The following is a 26,598-nucleotide window of genomic DNA, read 5'->3' as shown; positions in this document are numbered from 1 at the left end:
GAAGTCCATACAGACAATATTAATTTCTAAATTATTAACTAACAAACTTGTGCTTAAAGTGCTTTGTCAATATTGTAGAAAATGTTAAAAACTTAATCATCATCTTGGCCTCCTCTGACGACCTGTTTGCTGCTGTCTGCTGCTGAAAGGCCGTGGGGAGAGGGGACACTTGGGCAGTGCATTTACTGCAGCATATAATGTGTTTTCTGGATACACTGTGCTTTTTCAGCATTCAAATATTGATGGCACCGTGTCAGAGCACTGGCTATGAATTTCAGACAGATCAGGCCTTAACTTAACAAAAAAGTTATCAATAGTTCTTTTGATCTTTTCTTATTACCCACAGCTACAGTACATCCACTTCTCTCAGGCCTAGGCTGCTCACTAGGGCTGAGTATCATCACTGATTTCTATAATCCATTCAATTCCGGTTCTCAAAGTCCTGATTTGATTCAATTTAGCCTCAGACAGTCAGAAATATTATAATTCTGATCATTTATCAGTACTGATACACATGAGACTTCATCAGAATTGTGAAAATCACAGCAGATGCCTTTGTGTGAAAGTAACTGAGAATAAAACACAGGAAAACATGAAGGAGATTTTCCTGGTCTGGCTTTTTATAGCAGATAACCTTAAAAATATTCTGCAATTTTGCATAATTTTAAGAAATTTAAATTTCTTCAGTATTGAACAGCAGAAATTAGGCTTTCTTGTCCGAGGTCATTTAAGTGAAAAAAGAAAAAGCGCTGTAAACAACGCTAGACTGGTGGGTAATAAGCGAATGAATAATGCAGAAAACAGATTTGAGACGGGAAACTGTTCCTGAAGTACAGAGAGAGAGAGAGCTGTGCAGGAAGTGTGATTTTTATCGTGGTGGAAGCAAAACAGCAAAAGTCAGAGGGAATTCATGACGACATTGATCAAATGTGAAGCGCAGTTTGCTGCTTCTTTTGCTGCAGGCTCGGTGAATTTTGGTTGGAGAGAGGCAAAACCTGCAGCTCAGAATCAGCGCAAAAAGACGTAAACACAGCGCGGACCCGAAGAATCGCTAAGCTCCGACAGCGTGTCCGTGTTCAGGCCGTCGGGTGAGAAAGCCGAGAAAGACGAAGCTGATTCTGATGTGTTGGGTCCGCTCCGTGTTTAGGTCTTTGTGTGGAATCCGTTAATGAATTGATATCGCTTTATTCAAGCTACTCACCTCTCTCTTCCACCTGCACTTTCAACTGGACCACGGCCAATCAGAGAGGTCCCGCCCCTGACTATCTCTGATTGGTTTAGTCCACGATAGGGGCATAATGTGTGTCTGTTGTTGACCACACGGAGAGTTACAGAGATTTTTTTTTTTGTTACCAGAACAGTTGGTCGCACAGGTGCGACCAAATATTTATTTTTAGTCGCACCACTGAAAAATTTGGTCGCATTTGCGACCAAATTGGTCGCACTCTAGAGCCCTGATTCTATAATGTATTCTGAATACTTTGGATTACTTAATATATTATCATGCTGTTTACAACTACGTGAATGTACTATTGCTGTGATTTATTACTGTCACTGAAGGTCCGCGGCTCCGAATGTAGTAAAGGGACCTCTGGCTAATATGGTAATTCTGTGTCGGGCTCGTAGCCGAAAATTAGTTTTACTTTGTTGTCTGGGTCAACTTTGCTTGCGAGAGACAGAGAGAGGCGTTGAAAGGCTGCTCCAACAGAACTTATTGTTTTTGGAGGAAAACACGAACACGGTGTACCAGAGGTGGGACCAAGTCATTGTTTTGCAAGTCTCAAGTAAGTCTCAAGTCTTTATCCTCAAGTCTCAAGTCAAGTCTCAAGTAATGTCAGGCAAGTCAGAGTCGAGTCTCAAGTCACTGGTGTAAAAGTCCGAGTCAAGTCACAAGTCTGAAACTTTGAATTTCAAGTCCTTTCGAGTCTTTAAAAAAAAAAAAAACGAAAAAATAATGTTGCAGTTATGCTAAATGTAAATATTAGACCATGTAATTTTTAAATCTGTGTTTTTCTCAACACATGACAAAATAGTGAACTTAGAAAATATACACAAATTGTGAAATTGCACCTCTTTAAAATGCAGCTCAATTAAACCTAGCTCCAAGAATAATTTTCACCGACAGTTCTGAGATAAGCTGCATGTTATTCTTGGATGCGGTTGTAGGACCAGCTTTAAAATCGCATGACAAAAATATCATACACATTAAAAAAAACTGTATCACCAACGTAGCCTGGACAACATTTGAAGTCAGCTATCTCATCTTAGCATATTTATATGCATATTTATAATCATACGCTTCTTGGAGTGAGTGCATACACTCATGAAGTTTAGTAACTTCAGGTCACTGCAACAAGCCCAGGTACAGTTTACCGACGGATGGGTGCAGGACCTTGAAATGCACCGTGTAGAACGAAAGACCATCGTACGTATCATAAGTTTACCAGTCTCACAAATTGTCGTCATAAATACACATTCCTTAACCGTTTATTAATAGGACCTTTGAGCTCAACGGTAATTAATTAGTAGTGGAAATAATTTCTGGTAGCGTTACAGAAATGTAGCAGTGACAACAATATTGTATGCTGTAATCACCGCGCGGATAGGAGGCGGCTGGCTTGACCGCGGCTCACAAATGACGGCTCACTTTACCGCAGTCTGTAATCGCACTGGGCAATTAGTGATACAAAAAACCTGTTTTATCCTGTGAATAAAAGTATATGTTTTTGTCAATGTACCATAATAACAGAAGCGAAACGCAATATTGTGTCAGGACAATTCACTATTTATGCACAATAAATAAAGGAGCATAGCGCGACAATTTCTGTTCAGCGCCAGACTTGCTTGTAACCTATATCACCAATTATGTTATGAAAATGACGTATTAACTACTAAAAAACACTGACCTTCGTGTAAATGCTTGGAGCAGACTAACCTGTGAGCTGGAGGGTTCTGGGACGTTATATTTGGTCTTTGAATGGCTGCAATCCAGGCCATCCGTCGTGTCTTTGTTACTTCGGAAACATGGCTTGAACAATTTCTCTTCAACGACGTAATCCGATAACAACCGATCTCTTTACCCGTCGGCTTCCCGTGGCTATTGCAGTTAATAATACAACGGCTTCTTGACATTTTTGTGTTTCTTTTTATCGCTGTATAACTGATTTTAATTGAAAGCCTGCGTGCGCTAGTACCGCTTGCCACGAGTTCCCAGAATCCTTTGCGGTTCTACCCGTGAATGACCTCACATTTTCAATCTCTATATAATATGCATGTTAAATTTTATATTTGGGGTAAAATATCAAGTCTTTTCAAGTAAACCGGTTCAAGTCCAATTCAAGTCCCAAGTCATTGGTGTAAAAGTCCAAGTCAAGTCACAAGTCTTAGAACATTTTTTCAAGTCAAGTCTAAAGTCATAAAATTAATGACTCGAGTCTGACTCGAGTCCAAGTCATGTGACTCGAGTCCACACCTCTGCGGTGTACAGTCGAGTCTTAATAGCTTACTTACAACTGGGCTCGTCAGGCACTCTTCTTGGCTGCAGTGGTTATTATTATATTTACATGCTTCCAGCTCCCGTTTTTGCTTGATGACAGCTTTTACTTTTACTTTTTCTCCCTCCCTCGCTCACAGACACATAACGTGTATGGCAGTCCATTCTCCCTGCAGCACGGACTACACTGCCTATGATGCTACATTCTTTAGAGCTATACCTGTAGCATTCTGCCTGTTAGCTTAGCACAACAACAACAAAAAGGCGCTCTCTCACCCAGGAAACACGCAGAAACAGAGCGTCACCCTGTAACCATGGCAACCGTAACGCTGCCGCCTGGAACAACAGAACATAGCTGTCGAACAAAACCCAAACAGTCCTGACCCGCGACAATATGAAACAGGGAAGTACCGCCGTGTAATCCATTTATTTCAACAAAGTAACTGTATTCTAAATACCACCTTTTTAAACGGTAACTGTAACGGAATACAGTTACTCATATTTTGTATTTACACACACATTAAAAAAAAGGCTCAAGAAAAGGGCACCCATCAGGAAAGGGGCAGATGCTCAAGCCCCTGCCGGCCCCTCTGCACATGTCTGGTAGATAGTCGAGACAGTCTGCTGAAGTTCAAAAATGATTGACTGGCTTTGCATGTTTTTACATATTTGATAAAGATTTCATTTCACTTTCTTTTGCAGTGATGAATCTGTGTTATTAAAAATGTCTTAACTGTTTTCATTAGTGGTGAGATTGAACTTTCCTGATGAGAGCACCAAAGGGATCAAGAAAACACGTGAAAGCGAAAAATCGATATGGTGCAACATCGGGTCAAGGTCACGGAGTTCAGGGGGAATTGCACTGTCGGAGTGTTTTTGTTGGTTTTGCTAAATGAACTTTACAAAAGATGGTTCACAGCATCAGTCATAGACCAAAGAACACTAAAGGCAAAGGCAAACAAAAACATGTCTGGCTTACTCCAATTAGACACAGAAACTGTCATGTTTTGGCCTAAAAGAGCAGCACTGAGCTGAACCACAGAAGACAAACTCCTTGTTTTTTTTTCTCCCCACGCTGTCCTAGAGATTATCTATGTGTGCGTGTTTTATGGTTGTAAAAAAAATCTGACCCTGATTTGCATTTGAAATCAGACTTGCCTTGTGTGAATGACCTTGAAATAATTTCTGTTCATGATTAATTTGTGTTTGAATGTCAAAATCCTTCTTATTATAACCTTCTAAGTTATTAATCAGGCAAATGCATTTATTCTTACTATTTATCTGCAACTTCAGCAAAATTCACAAAAGCATTTTTGTAACTGAGGTTTCATCACTAAAGTGGTGAGCCAGCCATTCTGTGAATGGAATTTTTTAACCTGTAAAGCATGAACAATAAGATAACTGCCAAAAGTTTCTAATTTTATTTTTATTTTTAAACTGGAGTATGTATTTAAACTCCTGACATTCATTTTAAAATAAATTAAATATAAAATCACGTATATTAGTATTCATTTGTATCATTCTTCTAAGATTCTGTGTTTTTGTACAATTTATTGTTTATTTTAAAAACATTGGGAATGTGGGAATCTGCTGCCATCTATTGGATTTTGTTGTAGGGAACAAGTAAAAGAATCTATGTCACTGAGTTGACTGAAGTCAGCCTATAACTTTGTTTTTGTTTGTTTTGGTTTTTTGAGTTTTAAAAGAGGCTCACATAAAACTCCAAAATCTGACATTTACAAAAAAAATTTATTTTGGAAAAAACAAAAAGCAAAAACTTGTAATGTACATAGAAAATTGAACTAAAAATTGAAACTGACTACGATATACATGAATCGTCTCAATTTCTAAGTGCACATGTCACATCAATTACAGAAAAAAAGGGAACATTCACAATAATAATTAATAACCAATAATCATAATTGTTGTTATCTTAAACAATGCCCATCAATATCATTTCTAACTGGATTTAATCTGATTGCTGATCTGCAAATTACTTAAAGAAGAAGAGTTATGATCAGAATGTGTTCAATATACATATACATGTCTAGAATATCAGTGCATTTGCATATTGAATTGTTACAGTTGACCAACACGTCAAAAACTTTAGATTTAAATCTGCTTCCATAGTTTGGAAGTGCTCATCAAACCATCTTGATCCAAAGAAAAAGAAAATCACAGTTTTATTTTCATCTGACTGTCTTAATATCTGAGTCTGAATCTGAACTGGACATCTCTGACAGGTTGCATCGTTCCAAATCCGTATCGACTGAGGTCAATTTCAGGTATCTTCACATCCGGATTCATCAGCTCAAGTTCAAAATAGACCAACATGAGGAAAACAAACTGTTTCAGCTCATTGGTGGCAAAGAAACGGCCAGGGCACATGGAGACCCCAGATCCCCAGGGCATGGTGTAATATTTTACCTTCTTTCCTGCTTTGTAAAAATCAGTTTTCTTGGTCCCGTCTGGATTCAGGAAGCGGTCATATTTGAATGAGTGCGGCTCAGGATGGATCTCTGGATCATGGTGGACAGAACTGAAAGGAAAGATTGCAATTCTGTCACCCTTGCGAAGTAAATATTCTCGCCCATCAGCCATCTTGAAGGTCATGTCCTTTATCACTGCCCTGGTGAGGAGGGGTGCAGCAGTGAGTCGGAGGGTCTCTTCAACAGCACTGTCCAGGATCGGTGTTTTCAACAGCATTTCACGGGTCAGGTTGACCATAGGACCACCAGGCCGGACCTCCTGTCCAGATTCTTTCAGAACTTTATCCACTTCTTCCTTCACTGCTTTCATGGCTTCTGGGTGTTTCATGAGGAAGAGCAGCAGCCAGAATGAAGAAGGCCCTGTGTTGCCCTGAGAGGCCCAAAGAAGCACAAACATGTATCTGTTTACCATTGACATATCGATGCCCATCTCCTCTTTACCCTGCTGTATGTCCCACACCCAGCCACTGATATTGTCCTTGGTTTTCATTTTCAGTATTGACAGAACATCCCAGAAGTATGCCTTCAACCTCTCTGCAGCCAACTTTTCCATCGGTGGGAGGACCCCATACGTCAGTCTGGGGAAGAGCTGGTCATATTTACGAAACTCCTGAAACAAAGCTTCTGATTCAGCTCTGTCTTTCTCTTTGGCTTTCTCCTCACTTTGTTCTGACTTGGGTGGCACATTGCCAAACAAGGCCAAATATCCAGCTCTGAAAACAACATTGTAGCTGTACCTGAACAGTCCATCTTCTTTCCAGGTCCTGTCCTCTGCAGCTGATCCAATGTTGTGCAACATCATGTTCTGCAAATTACTCATAAAAGATTGGGTCAGTTCTTGCAGACCTTCCCCCTTCAGATGCTTGTTGCTGGAATTGTGGACAACAATGTGCTCCCCTTCAACAGCTTTGTATCCAAACACTCTGTGCACCAGATGCACTGCAAACTTTCGAAAGTCCAGTTTGTCCCGACTCTCCTTAACGAACCCCCCAAATGAAAAAGGGTCCTGGACAAATGTAATATAAAACCCTCCCAGCTGTACTGTAAATATATCACCGTGCTTCTTCTTCATTCTCTCTAGGAACTTCAAGGTGTTCCTGCGAAACTCTAAGACATGACCCAACCAAGGAATGAGCCCTTTATCGAGGGGGGGTTCTCCTGGTCGCCGCTGTCTGAACACTCCGAGAAGGTACAGCCCTCCGACCAGACAAGCAAGAAAGCCAAGAAGTATCGGCAGCAGCAGCTCCATGACTGATTCAGTTAACCAGCACAGATTCATCTGAAGGAAAGTTTCAGGTCTGCTATAATGAGCAGACCTTTGCTCCTCCCCTCTGACAAGCCCAACGGGTTTCAGCTTTCCTGGAACTGATAACTAAATAGTCCTGGGGAAAAAAAGCAAAGGTCTCCTGAATACAAGCAACAATTCACATTGTGTTCAATCAACAATGTACTTTCGCGGAAGAATAATTTTCATCTTAATTGCTTATAATTACCGTTATGCAATCCGATAATATTCAAACATCCTTAAAATCAAGATCAACAACCCGTAAATGGTCTTTGAAGTCAGTGTCAAATTTCTCTGGAACTGAGTTCTTCAATCAGTTAACATCTGGCATGCAGCAGAATTCCATTCTCATCCGTTTATTCCCCGACGAAAGATCGGAGGTATCGAGGCCAGCTGATTTTCATTACAGACTGAATGTTTCATAGCACCAAACAAAGAAAGAAAAGAAAAACTGCAGATTTCTCAAGGCAAGCAAAACAAACCAATACTCAGAAACTGTTTTGTCCAAAAGGGAAACTATTGAGCTGAAACATGTGGGAAGGACGCGTTTTACAGATTTTCCTGGAGATTATACATGTTCTAGTTTTATGGTTGCGATAACTAGAAAGAAAAAAGAAAAAAAGCTGACTTCGGCCTGCATTTGAAAGCTCGCATGCATTGTGTGACTGACCCTGAAACCCATTACCGATCATAAATGATTAGAGATTTGCAGAGGTGTGGACTCGAGTCACATGACTTGGACTCGAGTCAGACTCGAGTCATTAATTTTATGACTTTAGACTTGACTTGAAAAAATGTTCTAAGACTTGTGACTTGACTTGGACTTTTACACCAATGACTTGGGACTTGAATTGGACTTGAACCGGTTTACTTGAAAAGACTTGATATTTTACCCCAAATATAAAATTTAACACGCATATTATATAGAGATTGAAAATGTGACGTCATTCACGGGTAGAACCGCAAAGGATTCTGGGAACTCGTGGCAAGAGGTACTAGCGCACGCAGGCTTTCAATTGAAATCACAGCGATAAAAAGAAACACAAAAATGTCAAGAAGCCGTTGTATTATTAACTGCAATAGCCGGTCACATGACAGCCACGGGAAGCCGACGGGTAAAGAGATCGGTTGTTATCGGATTACGTCGTTGAAGAGAAATTGTTCAGCCATGTTTCCGAAGTAACAAAGACATGATGGATGGCCTGGATTGCAGCCATTCAAAGATCAAATATAACGTCCCAGAACACTCCAGCTCACAGGTTAGTCTGCTCCAAGCATTTACACGAAGGTCAGTGTTTTTTAGTAGTTAATACGTCATTTTTCTTAACATAATTGGTGATATAGGTTACAAGTAAGTCTGGCGCTGAACAGAAATTGTCGCGCTATGCTCCTTTATTTATTGTGCATAAATAGTGAATTGTCCTGACACAATATTGCGTTTCGCTTCTGTTATTATGGTACATTGACAAAAACATATACTTTTATTCACAGGATAAAACAGGTTTTTTGTATCACTAATTGCCCAGTACGATTACAGCATACAATATTATTGTCACTGCTACATTTCTGTGATGCTACCAGAAATTATTTCCACTACTAATTAATTACCGTTGAGCTCAAAGGTCCTATTAATAAACGGTTAACGAATGTGTATTTATGATGACGATTTGTGAGACTGGTAAACTTATGATACATACGATGGTCTTTACTTTCTACACGGTGCATTTCAAGGTCCTGCACCCATCCGTCGGTAAACTGTACCTGGGCTTGTTGCAGTGACCTGAAGTTACTAAACTTCATGAGTGTATGCACTCACTCCAAGAAGCGTATGATTATAAATATGCATATAAATATGCTAAGATGAGATAGCTGACTTCATCTAACTAGCAAATGTTGTCCAGGCTACGTTGGTGATACAGTTTTTTTTAATGTGTATGATATTTTTGTCATGCGGTTTTAAAGCCGGTCCTACAACCGCATCCAAGAATAACATGCAGCTTATCTCAGAACTGTCGGTGAAAATTATTCTTGGAGCTAGGTTTAATTGAGCTGCATTTTAAAGAGGTGCAATTTCACAATTTGTGTATATTTTCTAAGTTCACTATTTTGTCATGTGTTGAGAAAAACACAGATTTTAAAATTACATGGTCTAATATTTACATTTAGCATAACTGCAACATTATTTTTTCGTTGTTTTTTTTTTTTTAAAGACTCGAAAGGACTTGAAATTCAAAATTTCAGACTTGTGACTTGACTCGGACTTTTACACCAGTGACTTGAGACTCGACTCTGACTTGCCTGACATTACTTGAGACTTGACTTGAGACTTGAGGATAAAGACTTGAGACTTACTTGAGACTTGCAAAACAATGACTTGGTCCCACCTCTGGAGATTTGTCTTTGAACGTTAAACTCTATTAATTTAATTGCACGCTGATCTACTGAATTCAGTGGGAATGTTGCGCCATCTAGTGGACTTTTGTTTTAATGGCGAACAACAAAAAGAATCAGCATAATTGAGTGCTTAACTGTTTTTCAGCTTTTATTTTATTTTATTTTATTTTATTTTTTAAAAGAAAACAGCACAGGTGTTAATCTAAACATCAACACAAGTGACAATGTGGCTTAGAAGCAGGGTATGCTGCTATATCAACTGTATAATGTAGCATATATGAACTGTATGTGAACTACATTAATTGTCTGCCATTAAACACAACTGTGCACATTTCTGTGTTACACTGTTTAACCGAAATAAATTTTATTAAAATAATCAAAAGAATATTGATTATTTGCTTCCTTCCTACTTCCCCGCTGGTCTTATGTTCTGGACTGTCTCATCGTTGCAGGGCCTGAAGCTTGGGTTTTGTCTGCTCTATGGATCAGTGTGAGTTGCTCTCTGAGTATTCTGGCTAAACTCACCTCTGGGTAATCTGGTGATCTTTCCACTGTCTGAGTTTGCTCATGCTCTTCAGTACTGTCATGTGCTGTAACTTTTTATAGCTACATATTACACCCTACGACTGGGTATGAAAAAGCTTCTTTTTCCTGTTATTGCCAAATAACTGTTAGAACAGCTTTCCAGTCTGAGTGTACTCTGTAGTTTCTTTAAACTGATATAGTTGTTATTGTTTTGCAGCCAACCACTTCCTTCCTTACCCTATTTTTTTTTCCTATTGACTTATTGTTTTGGTTTAAACTGTAACATACTTACCCTGTATTTCAATGTACTTAGCATTGTGCAAAAAGAAACTTTATGTACAAAGGTGTGCAAGTGTATGAGATTGTTCAAATAAGTTCTTGAAATTCTTTAACACTTCTTTTGGCTTATAATAAAATATCTCCAGGATTAAATTGTCTGGCCCACTTATGTCCCACACCATGTAAAATGAGTTAGACATCCCTGACCTACAGCAATGACAGTATAGTAAACTGAAACAAAACCAGAGCACATTAACACATACAGAGAGTGCTCCAGCATATCCTTTGTAGACACACATTACTCTAGGTCACACTGGGTCGTGTTCCACATGTTGTGAAAATGCTAACAGGACCTCATCCACTTTCTCCGCCTTCTTGAGCTTGTAGGTCCAAGGCTTTCGAAGATGTTGCCTGTATTTACTACATTCTGTTTGAACGTAAACACAGTACAGCGGTTGCTGACATTAGGCATGCGTATGAGGGAACTGTTAAGTAGCACGCAGAATGTATCACGTAGATGCCGGCTTATTACTTCCTCCATAACTACAGGCTGCTGCTCGGAGGAGACGTAGATCTCCGCGGATAATTCTTTCACTGGTGCTTCCAGCTAACGACACCTTAAAGCAGGTAAGAGGGAGCCCTCTTCAGTTCGGTGGAAGTGTCTTTACGTGCTTTTTAAAGTGTAGCTCATCTTAACTCTAGAGTTGTTGCTTTTCCACATTTTTCTCCCGCACCACACGGAAAGGCCTCGCAGCTGAATAAAAATTCTTCCCTTTCAAAATATCTAATATTTAAATATAATACTACTTAAAAGTGTCGCGTCATATCAGGCACAGTTGTTTAATGTTAGGTCTGTGAAAGATGGGTCTAGTCCGTGCCCTTCATCTGTCACCTCTGAAGTTTTCATGTCCTGTTAATAGCGACTCTCGGGCCTCTTTCGTGGGAACGACTTTTAAAGCCTGATTTTGGAGATTTTTTTTGTGTGAGGCACAGCCTGATACTTCCTGACATGTTTCTCTATGCGTTTTATTGGTTTCTATCAGCACTGAATTAGTTTGCATGCTGTACTGCTACACGGCCAACAAACGTTTGAACTCAATCGACCTCGTTCTTGTTTCAGGCGAGATGTCTTCTTATGAGGAGAGTGAGTCCAAATTCTGGCGAAAGGCAAAGGAGAATCCATTTGTCCCAGTCGGTGAGTACATATTATGACAAGGACAAATAAAATATGTGCTCAGAAAAGTTTAAGTTTTTGGGTTTATTGAGTGAGTTTTCAGAGGATTTGGGGGATATGTTGCTGTCTTATTTTTGTTTTAGTGACTTTTGCTTTTTGCAGGGATGGCTGGATTTGTTGCTATTGTTGGCTACAGGCTGATGAAAATGAAAAGTCGTGGAGATACAAAAATGTCGGTGCACCTGATTCACATGCGTGTAGCTGCCCAAGGCTTTGTGGTGGGAGCAATGACTGTTGGTGGGTCATCTTTCAGTTCTTACTGCCAAACTGCAACCAGTTCTTTATTTGTGATTTGTGGTTTGAACCTGAAATCATAATACTATAAACACGAGTCATTTTACATGCTTCTTTTGTTTTGTTGTTGTTTTCAGGTGTCCTGTTCTCCATGTACAGAGATTACTTTGCAAAGCCTATTGAACAAGAACAGAAAGCAACCCAACCCAAGTGAACATGGCCTCTTGGACTCATATTTTACAGCGGGGAAAATAAGTATTTGACACATCAGCATTTTTATCAGTAAGGGGATTTCCAAGTGGACCATTGACACAACATTTCCACCAGATGTTGCCATCAAGCCAAATATTGACGTCATACAAACAAATCAGAACATATAAGTATACAAGTTAAACCACAATAAATAAAGTGAAATGACACAGGGAATAAGTATTGAATACATGGAGATAACAAGGGGCAAAATGACATAGAAAGCCAGGAGATCACCTGAAATCTGTCAGTATTGATAGAGAAATCCTGTCCCCTATCAGTACTAATTGATATCAGCTGCTTTAGTCCTAATTGATGGCCTATAAAGGCTCCTCATTACCCAGAAGGCACACAGGAAAGACTTCATGATGGGTAAAAGCAAAGAACTCTCTCAAGATCTTCGTAATCTTATCGTTGAAAAGCATTTTGATGGGAATGGTTATAGGTGCATTTCCAGAATGCTGAATGTTCCTGTGAGCACTGTGGGGGCCATTATCCGGAAATGGAAAGTGCATCAGTTCACCATAAACCTGCCACGATCAGGTGCTCCACGCAAGATCCCTGTCCGAGGAGTCCAAAGAATAATCAGGAGGGTTCTCCAAGAGCCAAGAACCACTCGGACAGAACTTCAGGAAGACCTTGCATCAGCAGGTACTGTTGTTTCAAAGAAAACTATAAGCAATGCACTGAACCGCCATGGCATCCATGCACGCTCACCACGCAAGACTCCATTGCTGAACAAAAAGCATGTCAAGGCTCGGTTAAAATTTGCGCAACAGCATTTGGAGAAGCCTGTGGATTATTGGACGACTATAGTATGGTCAGATGAAAGCAAAATTGAACTTTTTGGCAGTCATTCTACACACCATGTTTGGAGAAGAAATGGCACTGCTCACCACCCCAAGAACACCATACCAACAGTCAAGTTTGGGGGTGGAAGCATCATGGTTTGGGGCTGCTTTTCAGCAAGGGGTACTGGCAGACTTCATATTATTGAAGGCAGGATGAATGGAGAGATGTACCGGGACATTCTGGATAAAAATCTGCTGCCATCTACCAGGAAGCTAAAAATGAAAAGAGGGTGGACATTTCAGCAAGACAATGATCCCAAACACAAGGCCAAGGAAACAATGAAGTGGTTTCAAAGAAAGAAAATCAAGTTGCTTGAATGGCCCAGTCAATCACCTGACCTAAATCCCATAGAAAATCTATGGAGAGAACTGAAGATTAAAGTTCATAAAAGAGGCCCAAGGAACCTTCAAGATTTAAAGACCGTTTGTGTGGAAGAATGGGCCAGAATCACTCCTGAGCAATGCAGACGACTGGTCTATCCATACAAGAGGCGTCTAGAAGCTGTAATCACCAACAAAGGCTTTTCTACAAAGTATTGAATAAAGTGTGTTCAATACTTATTCCCTGTGTCATTTCACTTTATTTATTATGGTTTAACTTGTATACTTATATGTTCTGATTTGATTGTATGACTTCAATATTTGGCTTGATGGCAACATCTGGTGGAAATGTTGTGTCAATAGTCCACTTGGAAATCCCCTTACTGATAAAAATGCTGATGTGTCAAATACTTATTTTCCCCGCTGTATGTCCCTTAGTATTGCCTCATATTAAGGTGTGCACAAGATTTGTTTCACAGATGTCCTGACGAGAAGAAAATCTATATAGCCATTATGTTGAAACTGTGTGGAGAAAAAGGCTTTAATTCTGTAGCTTTTATGCAGTTTCATTGTAATGGTGAAGTTCTTTTATTTATTTTTTCACTTCAATTTAGCACTGGCTTCCGTGGAACAGCTATACACTGTGTAGCAGCCTTGTGTTTAAATAGTTGCCTTGTGAAGTTATTCTCTAAGCTAAGTTGTACACAAGTACAGGATGTCATTTTAGAGTTGTTTTTTTTTTTTTAAGTGTTAAAGAAAAAAGGGTTTTTTTTGTGTATGGATTTTGGTACCTTGATGTGTTTTGACTGTTAAATGTTGTCTTTGTGCCATTATATTGTTATTGATCACCCATCTTCTGGGTTGTGTAGTACACCTACAGCAGCTAAAACCCTTACAGTTAACAGGAAAGGCTCACAACACTGTAAACTAATGAACTCAGCAGCATGAAAGGACAGACTCTACAGTGATCATAAAGTTCTCCCCAAGTTTGAACCACAATATAACATTGCAGCTTTTTGTTGTTAGGGTCTTTTTTTAAGCTTCTCACTGATGACACACATTCTAACAGGTAATCTTCTAACCCTTTCCAATTCTACCAAATAAAGCTTCTTTTCTTTGCTCAGTCATATGCTGTTTCTATTCACTTTCTTATCAGGGAATGGCTGCCAACATTTTAAGCTGGAAAAATGCTTTGTCACTGTGACTTTGGAACCAGTGTGTAAACAGGCATTTCAATAATAATTAATAACCAATAATCATAATTGTTGTTATCTTAAATTCCCATCAATACCATTTCTAATGTGTTTAATCTGATTGCTGATCTGCAAATTACATATGAAGAGTTATGATCAGAATGTGTTCAATATACATATACATGTCTAGAATATCAGTGCAATTGCATATGGAATCGTTACAGTTGACCAACATGTCAAAAATTTTAGATTTAAATCTGCTTCCATAGTTTGGAAGTGCTCATCAAACCATCTTGATCCAAAGAAAAAGAAAATCACAGTTTTATTTTCATCTGACTGTCTTAATATCTGAGTCTGAATCTGAACTGGACATCTCTGACAGGTTGCATCGTTCCAAATCCGTATCGACTGAGGTCAATTTCAGGTATCTTCACATCCGGATTCTTCAGCTCAAACTCAAAATAGACCAACATGAGGAAAACAAACTGTTTCAGCTCATTGGTGGCAAAGAAACGGCCAGGGCACATGGAGACCCCAGATCCCCAGGGCATGGTGTAATATTTTACCTTCTTTCCTGCTTTGTAAAAATCAGTTTTCCTGGTCCCGTCTGGATTCAGGAAGCGGTCATATTTGAATGAGTGCGGCTCAGGATGGATCTCTGGATCATGGTGGACAGAACTGAAGGGAAAGATTGCAATTCTGTCACCCTTGCGAAGTAAATATTCTTGCCCATCAGCCATCTTGAAGGTCATGTCCTTTATCACTGCCCTGGTGAGGAGGGGTGCAGCAGTGAGTCGGAGGGTCTCTTCAACAGCACTGTCCAGGATCTGTGTTTTCAACAGCATTTCACGGGTCAGGTTGACCATAGGACCACCAGGCCGGACCTCCTGTCCAGATTCTTTCAGAACTTTATCCACTTCTTCCTTCACTGCTTTCATGGCTTCTGGGTGTTTCATGAGGAAGAGCAGCAGCCAGAATGAAGAAGGCCCTGTGTTGCCCTGAGAGGCCCAAAGAAGCACAAACATGTATCTGTTTACCATTGACATATCGATGCCCATCTCCTCTTTACCCTGCTGTATGTCCCACACCCAGCCACTGATATTGTCCTTGGTTTTCATTTTCAGTATTGACAGAACATCCCAGAAGTATGCCTTCAACCTCTCTGCAGCCAACTTTTCCATCGGTGGGAGGACCCCATACGTCAGTCTGGGGAAGAGCTGGTCATATTTACGAAACTCCTGAAACAAAGCTTCTGATTCAGCTCTGTCTTTCTCTTTGGCTTTCTCCTCACTTTGTTCTGACTTGGGTGGCACATTGCCAAACAAGGCCAAATATCCAGCTCTGAAAACAACATTGTAGCTGTACCTGAACAGTCCATCTTCTTTCCAGGTCCTGTCCTCTGCAGCTGATCCAATGTTGTGCAACATCATGTTCTGCAAATTACTCATAAAAGATTGGGTCAGTTCTTGCAGACCTTCCCCCTTCAGATGCTTGTTGCTGGAATTGTGGAGAACAATGTGCTCCCCTTCAACAGCTTTGTATCCAAACACTCTGTGCACCAGATGCACTGCAAACTTTTGAAAGTCCAGTTTGTCCCGACTCTCCTTAATGAACCCCCCAAATGAAAAAGGGTCCTGGACAAATGTAATATAAAACCCTCCCAGCTGTACTGTAAATATATCACCGTGCTTCTTCTTCATTCTCTCTAGGAACTTCAAGGTGTTCCTGCGAAACTCTAAGACATGACCCAACCAAGGAATGAGCCCTTTATCGAGGGGGGGTTCTCCTGGTCGCCGCTGTCTGAACACTCCGAGAAGGTACAGCCCTCCGACCAGACAAGCAAGAAAGCCAAGAAGTATCGGCAGCAGCAGCTCCATGACTGATTCAGTTAACCAGCACAGATTCATCTGAAGGAAAGTTTCAGGTCTGCTATAATGAGCAGACCTTTGCTCCTCCCCTCTGACAAGCCCAACGGGTTTCAGCTTTCCTGGAACTGATAACTAAATAGTCCTGGGGAAAAAAAGCAAAGGTCTCCTGAATACAAGCAACAATTCACATCGGAGGTATCGAGGCCAGCTGATTTTCATTACAGACTGAATGTTTCATAGCACCAAACAAAGAAAGAAAAGAAAAACTGCAGATTTCTCAAGGCAAGCAAAACAAACCAATACTCAGAAACTGTTTTGTCCAAAAAGGAAACTATTGAGCTGAAACATGTAGGAAGGACGCTGTGAGATTATTCTGTTATCATATGTTATCTTATATCTGTAGTTAAAGTAGTTGAATTATGTTAACTGCTGTAGGTCATATAATATCCTTTAGTCTAGATTGTGTGCTGTGTATGTAGCTTATTTTCCATTATATTTTTGGGTTAAAAGAATGTGACCATTTTTGGATTTGTTAGACAGGTGTGCATTACCCTGTACCCTTGATCTGCTGTGAATGTGTTACACTGTTTCTTGACATTTCATACTGCTGAATCATGAAGAGAATGTTGTGTGCAGAGGACCTTGTGCCGATAATAGAAGAGACAGACCACATTCCATACCCCCACCTTTACAGAGAGCAGAAAGACAGGGAGCCGAGGTCATAACTTAGGCGCTGTAACAGAGAAAGAATGTGAATGTTTAGGCTTTTACGACTAGGTGGGGGCCACTAGAGGCTATAAGAAGCTGAGTAACCCGTCACCATTTTGAGATTTGCTGTGACCCTCTTCATGCATGTCTCCCCATCATGATGGCTTATGCTCATAAGTGTTGAATTGTATGGAAATAAAAGAATTGTTGATTGAGCATTTATACACAGAGTATTGTCCTTCCTTAAGCCCAAAGATTAAAAGAATTGGGAGATTTCAACAACGCGTTTTACAGATTTTCCTGGAGATTATACATGTTCTAGTTTCATGGTTGCGATAACTAGAAAGAAAAAAGAAAAAAAAAAGATCACTTCGGCCTGCATTTGAAAGCTCGCATGCATTGTGGGACTGACCCTGAAACCCATTACCGATCATAAATGATTAGAGATTTGTCTTTGAACGTTAAACTCTATTAATTTAATTGCACGCTGATCTACTGAATTCAGTGGGAATGTTTCGCCATCTAGTGGACTTTTGTTTTAATGGCGAACAACAAAAAGAATCAGCATAATTGAATGCTTAACTGTTTTTCAGCTTGCCATTTATTTTATTTTATTTTATTTATTTATTTTTTTAAAAAGAAAACAGCACAGGTGTTAATCTAAACATCAACACAAGTGACAATGTGGCTTAGAAGCAGGGTATGCTGCTATATCAACTGTATAATGTAGCATATATGAACTGTATGTGAACTACATTAATTGTCTGCCATTAAACACAACTGTGCACATTTCTGTGTTACACTGTTTAACCGAAATAAATTTTATTAAAATAATCAAAAGAATAGAATATTATAGGGATGCTTAGCCTAATATGTGCAAATTTATGTGTACTTTGATAGTTTGCATATCACAAAGATATAAAAGTGATATAAGTGAATGATATCAGTTTCCCAGAGGTGCAGATAGTTACAGATTAAATCTCAGCCACCGTCCCCAAATGGCTGAGGATAGCCTTAACAACACAAAACCTTTAAGTCTGGCAACCATCTGTTTTTTAAGGTCAATATAGAATCCTGATAGCTCAGCAGGGCAGTTTCTCAATACCAGATGAAAATCGGTTGAATGTATGTAAATTCCAATTCTTACATATGGTGAATTTTGGATGGAAATTTTAAATTCATTCATTAATCCTGGGGATGGCCATTGATAAAGCCCTTTTCAGAAGAAATTCCCAATTCGCTAAACTCTCAAAATTTGCAAAAAGAAAAGAAAAGAAAAGAAAGAATTAATACTGAGCTTCCCTTGCAGTTTTCCACTTCATTATTAGGAAATATCGATTTTCAGCTGAGACACCCTGATGAATGCATATTTGGTGCTCTGATATGTGTGTAAAAAAGCACTCATGTGATATTGGTTGCAAAGGAGGAATAGTTGATATACTGGCCACAGGAAGTTAAATATGGGGCTGCCAAGCAGAAAGAAAAGAAATAGACCACAGAGAGATTCATGGATGTAGTGATAAAGGACATGGAGAGGGTTGGTGTGACAGAAGAGGGTAAGATCAAGGCAGATGATCCACGGTGGCCAACCCCAAAGGGATCACTAAAAGAAAAAGAAGAAGAAGAGAATTCTAAAAGTAGTTAGAGGTTTGTACCTTTGGGATTTCAAATCCATAAATAGGTCTTCCTCTGCACTATGCCATAAACTTAGTTTTGCCTAGCTTCCCTGCTGCTCTTATGTTCTGGACTGTCTCATCTTTGCAGGGCCTGAAGCTTGGGTTTTGTCTGCTCTATGGATCAGATATGTAGCCTCCGTGCTGCTCACCAGGCTACCCATTTCTAACCACTGGGAGGATTTCTTGATGTCACCCACTTCAGCTATTGAGTCTCACAGAGGTGGAGATATTCATTCGTTACAGGATCTGATAAGAAACCCTTAAGTTAAATTTTGCACAGGGTCCCCTTGTGGTTAAGAACGGCCTTAGCAACACGAGAAATTTAGTTCTGGCATTTGTCTCATTTATTAGAGCTAATATAAACAATTATGTCACCCACTTCCACTACGTCCCAGTGATATATCCCAGAGACTTGGTTTTCCACTATATTTTTTTATTCCTTCCCATCATCATCTGTCATCCCTCTGATGAACTCCTTATTTCATCCCCCATTGTGGATCCCACCCTTGCTAAACCTTACCCTATCTCTTTTTTATTGCAACAATGTATAGTCTTAGGGTGCTGGACTTTGCATTATGTCTTCATATCTGTTTTATCTATGTCCTCCTGTGGCTGGTAGGCCATATATGTAAGGCTGACTAAGCTCACTTCAGGAGATGTTTGTATCTAGCTGACATCCTCAGTATCTCCATCGTGATTTTCACTGACTTGTGGTCTAGGAACTTGTAGCCATCTACTGTAGGAAGGCTTTCTGACAATCACCAGAGTTACTATATCTTTAGGACATCCTGATATCCTTGCAGTAGATCCTGGTGAGGTCGATTTGTGATTTGATGTCTTGTTTCCTCTTTGTGTAAAGCTTGGTGTCTGCTTCTAAATCTGTATCTGTATCGAGTCTTTGCAATGAGCTGGATCACGGGGTTCAGGTCTGTGCTAAACAGCATCAGTGACTTGTCCTGGTCACTGATAAGAGTTATAGTATAATAGTATATTAGTCATTAGTTCTTAAAATAAATCTTTTTTGAAATCATGAGAATCTTATGGGTTGTATAGCACAAAGGACTTCAGAGGGTATTAGACAAAAGCTCTAAAAGGAAATGGGAATGAATATGAACCATGTTTATTTAATTGTGCTGTCATAAGGTTGTCTGGAAGGCCGATTGCTGCTCTCCCACTTTTGTATCTCTACTTTAATCTCCTGTGTACACTCTGTTCTGGCATATAATTGGTGGTAACTGGACCATAATTGCATGAAGGAAATACCACAGGCTCATTAGGACTTGAAAGATTCTTTTGATGTTCATTCTCAAGAAAGCTGAACACAGCGCAGAAGCTTTTGGAGAGGCACGGCCAACTACTATTGTTAAGAAACAAACAATTTATTCCTCTGCTTCAGATAACGGGCTTGTTTGGGGTGTAATTTACAAAAAGTAAAGTGCAGTGAAATCTTTTACATCAGGAATATAGGCAACTATTTTTTGATACAACAACAAACCAATCATAGTATATAAATTGAGTTGATGATATTAAATTCATCATAATAAGTAATTTTCTAATCAAATACTGTGATTTATTCTGGCACAGTGAAGCCTCCACAGTTCTCGTTCTCAGTGTATTGTTATTAGATGGAGAGGTTGGATTCACAGAGTTCTTTTTCTTTCCTTTTTTTTTTGTTCCAGCAGCATCATGGAACAGCATATGCAGCACGTTGCAGGCGTTGCACGTGACTTGAGGCCACAGTTACGTCATCCCCGAGATTAACACGAGAAGCAAAAGGATTCCCTTACACCTACTTCCGCGACCGGTTAAATAGAGATTAGTTCACACCATACAGCTCTCTCGCTTCGTTAAAACTGCAACCCAATAACACACATTAGAAAACAACAGGCAGAGAGCTATTTTGCATCATGTGTCCCCATTTTTACTTTTTATTCAAAGGCGTTTTACCGATCTCACGTTGCATTTAGGACACCTCGGAAACAAAACGTTTCCTTACAGCAATTCAGTGAATTAGTGTCAGGCGTGGCTCTTTTGTAGCCCCACCTCCTCACATGACCAGGAGAACAAATCGAGTGGGAGGGGTCATCATGATGTCTATCATTGGCTATCCGATTGTTAAGTGATGACGTGACGAATCCTACTTCCGGGCCTAAAGTAGTCTGCGTTTAATATGACTTTTGTGTTGTTAACATGTTTAATGTTATGTATTTTCTTCTATTTAATCTCAAAAAGCTCCCAAAACAGTCAGTAATCACTGTTGACCTCCCTCGGCTTTTATTACCACTAATCATTTATTTAAGCTCAGTTTTTAAAACCTTACGATACAGCCCAGCCCATGCAGCATATATGAATGACTAACTATCTCAGTTGTTCTCCTGGCTGAAGTTTGGTCCTTTTACAGCATCCTGCCATGCGATTACATTTGTTCCTGACCACCGAGAACACTCACGTTAACTTTTATCGAGTGGAAAAAAAGTTTGCTTGTTTATATTATGCTAACATAGCTGTGTCGCTAGCGGTCACGTAGCACATCATTATATACCAGCTAGCCAAACTTCAGTAACCCTACAAACGTCACTGCTGTTTAGTTTTCTGTCTTCATTTATGTTGGAAGTGATAGCAGAGCTGTACGTTTTCATTTGTTTCCAAAACCCCGCAGTCAGGACATGCTATATTGTATTTAGATAGAAGCTAGCGAGCTAACTATCTGCTAACTTCTAACGCCGTTAAATGTCATAAATTCCGTTTTCATGGATGCCTGGATGTTAAACTCAATTGTTACACCTGGTAGAGCAGAATGCTGATCATTTTATTAAAGATGAAAGACTTTAGACAGTTTTTCAACTCTCAGTAATGCCATAGTGATCGTTTGATATATGGACCTGCAGCGGAGTTTAGGTCCAGACACGGCTAGTGACGTCAGACTGAACAACCGGATTGAATTTACTACTCTATGTAATGTTTATACATCTCTCTCTCTCTTTTTAAACTTTTAGTTCTTGCCGTTCTGTTAGCCGAGCCACCAGAGTGCACCAGTTGTCCTTGTCTTTATACAGTCATGGAGCCTCTTATTCAGAATTCATTTAAGCATTTTCTTTGTAATCTCATCAAGATTTTCGATCTTTTACATTACTAACATCCCCCCCCCCCCAACAAAAAAACAACAACAACATCAAAATATTTAATTATTATTAAATAGTGATAAAGGGTGGCATGGTGGTTCACAGCAGGTTCACTTCTGTGTGGCGCTTACATGTTCTTCCAGTATCGAATGACTTATCATTTCAGTTTAAACTGTAACATACTTATCCTGTATTTCAGTGTACTTAGCATTGTCCAAAAAGAAACTTGATGTACGAAGGTGTGCAAGTGTATGCGATTGTTCAAAAAGGTTCTTGAAATTCTTTAACACTTCTTTTGCCATATAATAAAATATCTCCAGGATTAAAGGGTCTGGCCCACTTATGTCCCACACCATGTAAAATGAGTTTGACATCCCTCAAACACAGAGGAGCTCCCTGACTCGTCCGCCAGACTTCTGTTTGCTGATTTCTCATCAGTGTTCAACACTCTGCAGCCTCATATCCTGGCCACTAAACCTTCCTCCTGATTTCACCTGGATGATCAGCTAATCCTGTGGATATTGGACTTTTTGACCAACAGGACTCAGAAAGTTCGGGTCAACAACTCTCTTTCCGGTCTCCGTTCCACCTCCACTGGCTCCCCCCAGGGCTGTGTGCTCTCCCCCCTGCTCTTCATCCTCTACACCAATGACTGCAGATCCACACAGCCCAACTTTCACCTGGTGAAATATGCTGATGACAAGGTTCTCCTGTCACTGCTGTCAGGCCCCTCACAACACCATGGGCCCACTCTTCAGGAGTTTGTAGTGGTGTGACAGCTCCAAACTTGAACTGAATGTGAGCAAAACCAAAGAGATGGTGGTGACCTTCTCCAGTCCTATAGGCAGAGGGAGCTGGCTGCTTCAGTCCCCACCACCATCCATGGGAAGCCAGTGGAGGTAGTTGAGGAGTACAAATACCTGGGAACCATCTTTGACAACCTCCTGATATTCTCTGCCAACATAGAAGAGATTTTCAGAAGGTGCCACCAATGGCTATACCTCCTTGGGAAACTCAACTCCTTTGGAGTCAGCACACCCATCATGATGACTTTTTACTATGCCTTCCTGGAAAGCATTATGACCTTTTCCATCACCTGGTGGATCCACTCCCTCAGCCTTCAGAAGAAGAACAGACTGCAGCACACTGCATCAGTGTGCTCTAAAATCATTGGCCTGCCTGTCAGAACTCTGGTACAGGTTTTCAGCCAACAGGCCCTTAGACAGGCAGCCTAAATCATCAATGACCCCTCTCACATTCTTCACCCCGCATTTCAATGGCTCCCCTCTGGGCGACGCCTCCGCTGCATTTCCTGCAGGAGAGGAGGAGAGCAACCTTTGTCCACAAAGCCACCCTGCTTTTTAACTCCAGCCAATAAGACCATTTTCCACACCCATAAACATAAACTACTCTACACTCTTTTTATACTGCCAACACTTTACTCACTTACAGTTATTTATTCAGCTTTCAGTCACTTTAATTTTAAATCTGTGTCATTTTAAAACTGTATATATACTGTATATTCTGTGTATTTATTATCTCACTACTATTGCCTGTTTATGACCTGTCCTTATCTTCAACGTCCTGCTGCTCTATTGTGTCTTAATTGCCCCTTGGGGATAAATAGTCTTTCTGATTCTGATCCCTGACCAACAGCAATGACAGTATAGTAAACTGAAACAAAACCAGAGCACATTAACACATACAGAGAGTGCTCCAGCATATCCTTTGTAGACACACATTACTCTAGGTCACACTGGGTCGTGTTCCACATGTTGTGAAAATGCTAACAGGACCTCATCCACTTTCTCCGCCTTCTTGAGCTTGTAGGTCCAAGGCTTTCGAAGATGTTGCCTGTATTTACTACATTCTCTTGGAACGTGAACACAGCACAGCGGTTGCTGACGTCAGGCATGCGTATGAGGGAACTGTTATGTAGCACGCAGAATGTATCACGTAGATGCCGGCTTATTACTTCCTCCATAACTACAGGCTGCTGCTCGGAGGAGACGTAGATCTCCGCGGATAATTCTTTCACTGGTGCTTCCAGCTAACGACACCTTAAAGCAGGTAAGAGGGAGCCCTCTTCAGTTCGGTGGAAGTGTCTTTACGTGCTTTTTAAAGTGTAGCTCATCTTAACTCTAGAGTTGTTGCTTTTCCACATTTTTCTCCCGCACCACACGGAAAGGCCTCGCAGCTGAATAAAAATTCTTCCCTTTCAAAATATCTAATATTTAAATATAATACTACTTAAAAGTGTCGCGTCATATCAGGCACAGTTGTTTAATGTTAGGTCTGTGAAAGATGGGTCTAGTCCGTGCCCTTCATCTGTCACCTCTGAAGTTTTCATGTCCTGTTAATAGCGACTCTCGGACCTCTTTCGTGGGAACGACTTTTAAAGCCTGATTTTGGAGATTTTTTTTGTGTGAGGCACAGCCTGATACTTCCTGACATGTTTCTCTATGCGTTTTATTGGTTTCTATCAGCACTGAATTAGCTTGCATGCTGTACTGCTACACGGCCAACAAACGTTTGAACTCAATCGACCTCGTTCTTGTTTCAGGCGAGATGTCTTCTTATGAGGAGAGTGAGTCCAAATTCTGGCGAAAGGCAAAGGAGAATCCATTTGTCCCAGTCGGTGAGTACATATTATGACAAGGACAAATAAAATATGTGCTCAGAAAAGTTTAAGTTTTGGGGTTTATTGAGTGAGTTTTCAGAGGATTTGGGGGATATGTTGCTGTCTTATTTTTGTTTTAGTGACTTTTGCTTTTTGCAGGGATGGCTGGATTTGTTGCTATTGTTGGCTACAGGCTGATGAAAATGAAAAGTCGTGGAGATACAAAAATGTCGGTGCACCTGATTCACATGCGTGTAGCTGCCCAAGGCTTTGTGGTGGGAGCAATGACTGTTGGTGGGTCATCTTTCAGTTCTTACTGCCAAACTGCAACCAGTTCTTTATTTGTGATTTGTGGTTTGAACCTGAAATCATAATACTATAAACACGAGTCATTTTACATGCTTCTTATGTTTTGTTGTTGTTTTCAGGTGTCCTGTTCTCCATGTACAGAGATTACTTTGCAAAGCCTATTGAACAAGAACAGAAAGCAACCCAACCCAAGTGAACATGGCCTCTTGGACTCATATTTTATGTCCCTTAGTATTGCCTCATATTAAGGTGTGCACAAGATTTGTTTCACAGATGTCCTGACTTTTTTTATGCACATGTCTGCTGTAAATAGCTGAAACTATTTGATGACACTGTGCATAGTAGGAGTTGTATTGATCCCATCAGATTTTTCTTGGTGTTATTATCCCTGATAGTTTGGGGGCATTACTGAAAGTTCATCTGCTCTTGCTGTGAGTGAAATATCTACAAAATAACAAAATGAAAATGTATAAACTTTGCTGAACATGTGTGTTACTAAGTTGGGCCTGGATTAAAAATTAACCACCAAATGCTACATATTTATTTTTTGTCTCGTATCAGCTAACCATCCCTGTTCATTTCCTGTACTAATACTGGGATGTTTGCCAGATTAAAATTGATTGCACCTGAGCTCATATATTTCTAAATGAGCATCTCAGTGCATTTTGGGTATTTAAAGCCGTTCACAGCACTTGGCTGTCAGATGGAGCAGAGCCCTAAAGTAAAAAATAATGATAGTGATAAAATAGCTCAACACCACCAGTATCAGTTATCTTATCCTATAGAAAAAAATCTATATAGCCATTATGTTGAAACTGTGGAGAAAAAGGCTTTAATTCTGTAGCTTTTATGCAGTTTCATTGTAATGGTGAAATTCTTTTATTTATTTTTTCACTTCAATTTAGCACTGGCTTCCGTGGAACAGCTATACACTGTGTAGCAGCCTTGTGTTTAAATAGTTGCCTTGTGAAGTTATTCTCTAAGCTAAGTTGTACACAAGTACAGGATGTCATTTTAGAGTTGTTGTTTTTTTAAGTGTTAAAGAAAAAAGGTTTTTTTTGTGTATGGATTTTGGTACCTTGATGTGTTTTGACTGTTAAATGTTGTCTTTGTGCCATTATATTGTTATTGATCACCCATCTTCTGGGTTGTGTAGTACACCTACAGCAGCTAAAACCCTTACAGTTAACAGGAAAGGCTCACAACACTGTAAACTAATGAACTCAGCAGCATGAAAGGACAGACTCTACAGTGATCATAAAGTTCTCCCCAAGTTTGAACCACAATATAACATTGCAGCTTTTTGTTGTTAGGGTCTTTTTTTTTTTTTTTTTTTTTTTTTTGAGCTTCTCACTGACAACACAGTTTCTAACAGGTCAGGTAATCTTCTAACCCTTTCTAATTCTACCAAATAAAGCTTCTGTGATTTGCTCAGTCATATGCTGTTTCTATTCACTTTCTTATCAGGGAATGCCTGGCATCATTTTAAGCTGGGAAAAATGCTTTGTCACTGTGACTTTGGAAAGTGTGTAAACAGGCATTTCCTTGATATTCTACCTGACGCGTGCCATGTATCGTGTTACATCCTGTACCGAAAAGAGCACACCTATCAATGGCATGCGTAAACATGCACAGATCCTGCTGTTATCTTCATTTAGTTGTCTTGCACAAAATTATGCAAAAACAGCATCAGTAAGAAAGGTGGTAGAGTGGTGACCTCAAACAGACTCCACATCTGAATGTATGTG

The 26,598-nt window shown here is 40.0% G+C and overlaps 4 protein-coding genes across 4 annotated transcripts; 2 read left to right on the top strand and 2 right to left on the bottom strand.

Annotated features, from left to right (window-relative positions):
• Positions 1 to 5,295: 5,295 nt before the first annotated feature.
• Positions 5,296 to 7,433, bottom strand: LOC309693675 (7-alpha-hydroxycholest-4-en-3-one 12-alpha-hydroxylase-like). Its single transcript, XM_082513126.1, has one exon. The coding sequence runs from the start codon at positions 7,259 to 7,261 to the stop codon at positions 5,696 to 5,698; it is 1,566 nt and encodes a 521-aa protein (XP_082369252.1). The 5' UTR covers positions 7,262 to 7,433; the 3' UTR covers positions 5,296 to 5,695.
• Positions 7,434 to 10,924: 3,491 nt separating this feature from the next.
• Positions 10,925 to 12,173, top strand: LOC309693676 (HIG1 domain family member 1A, mitochondrial-like). Its single transcript, XM_082513127.1, has 4 exons — positions 10,925 to 11,092; positions 11,586 to 11,660; positions 11,802 to 11,936; positions 12,071 to 12,173. The coding sequence occupies exons 2-4, from the start codon at positions 11,591 to 11,593 to the stop codon at positions 12,145 to 12,147; spliced, it is 282 nt and encodes a 93-aa protein (XP_082369253.1). The 5' UTR covers positions 10,925 to 11,092; positions 11,586 to 11,590; the 3' UTR covers positions 12,148 to 12,173.
• A 1,613-nt stretch (positions 12,174 to 13,786) lies between these two features.
• Positions 13,787 to 17,844, bottom strand: LOC309693674 (5-beta-cholestane-3-alpha,7-alpha-diol 12-alpha-hydroxylase-like). Its single transcript, XM_082513125.1, has one exon. It carries the CDS (start codon positions 16,452 to 16,454, stop codon positions 14,889 to 14,891), a length of 1,566 nt encoding a protein of 521 aa, XP_082369251.1. The 5' UTR covers positions 16,455 to 17,844; the 3' UTR covers positions 13,787 to 14,888.
• Positions 17,845 to 23,831: 5,987 nt separating this feature from the next.
• On the top strand, positions 23,832 to 26,288 carry higd1a (HIG1 hypoxia inducible domain family, member 1A). Its single transcript, XM_082514130.1, has 4 exons — positions 23,832 to 23,991; positions 24,485 to 24,559; positions 24,701 to 24,835; positions 24,970 to 26,288. Exons 2-4 carry the CDS (start codon positions 24,490 to 24,492, stop codon positions 25,044 to 25,046), a joined length of 282 nt encoding a protein of 93 aa, XP_082370256.1. The 5' UTR covers positions 23,832 to 23,991; positions 24,485 to 24,489; the 3' UTR covers positions 25,047 to 26,288.
• The last annotated feature ends 310 nt before the right edge of the window (positions 26,289 to 26,598 follow it).

Source organism: Aulonocara stuartgranti (genome assembly GCF_965226115.1).
Source record: "Aulonocara stuartgranti genome assembly, chromosome: 18".
In the NCBI taxonomy this organism is placed as follows: domain Eukaryota; kingdom Metazoa; phylum Chordata; class Actinopteri; order Cichliformes; family Cichlidae; genus Aulonocara; species Aulonocara stuartgranti.
Note: the sequence above shows the minus strand (reverse complement) of the source record. Positions and strands in the feature narration are given on the sequence as shown.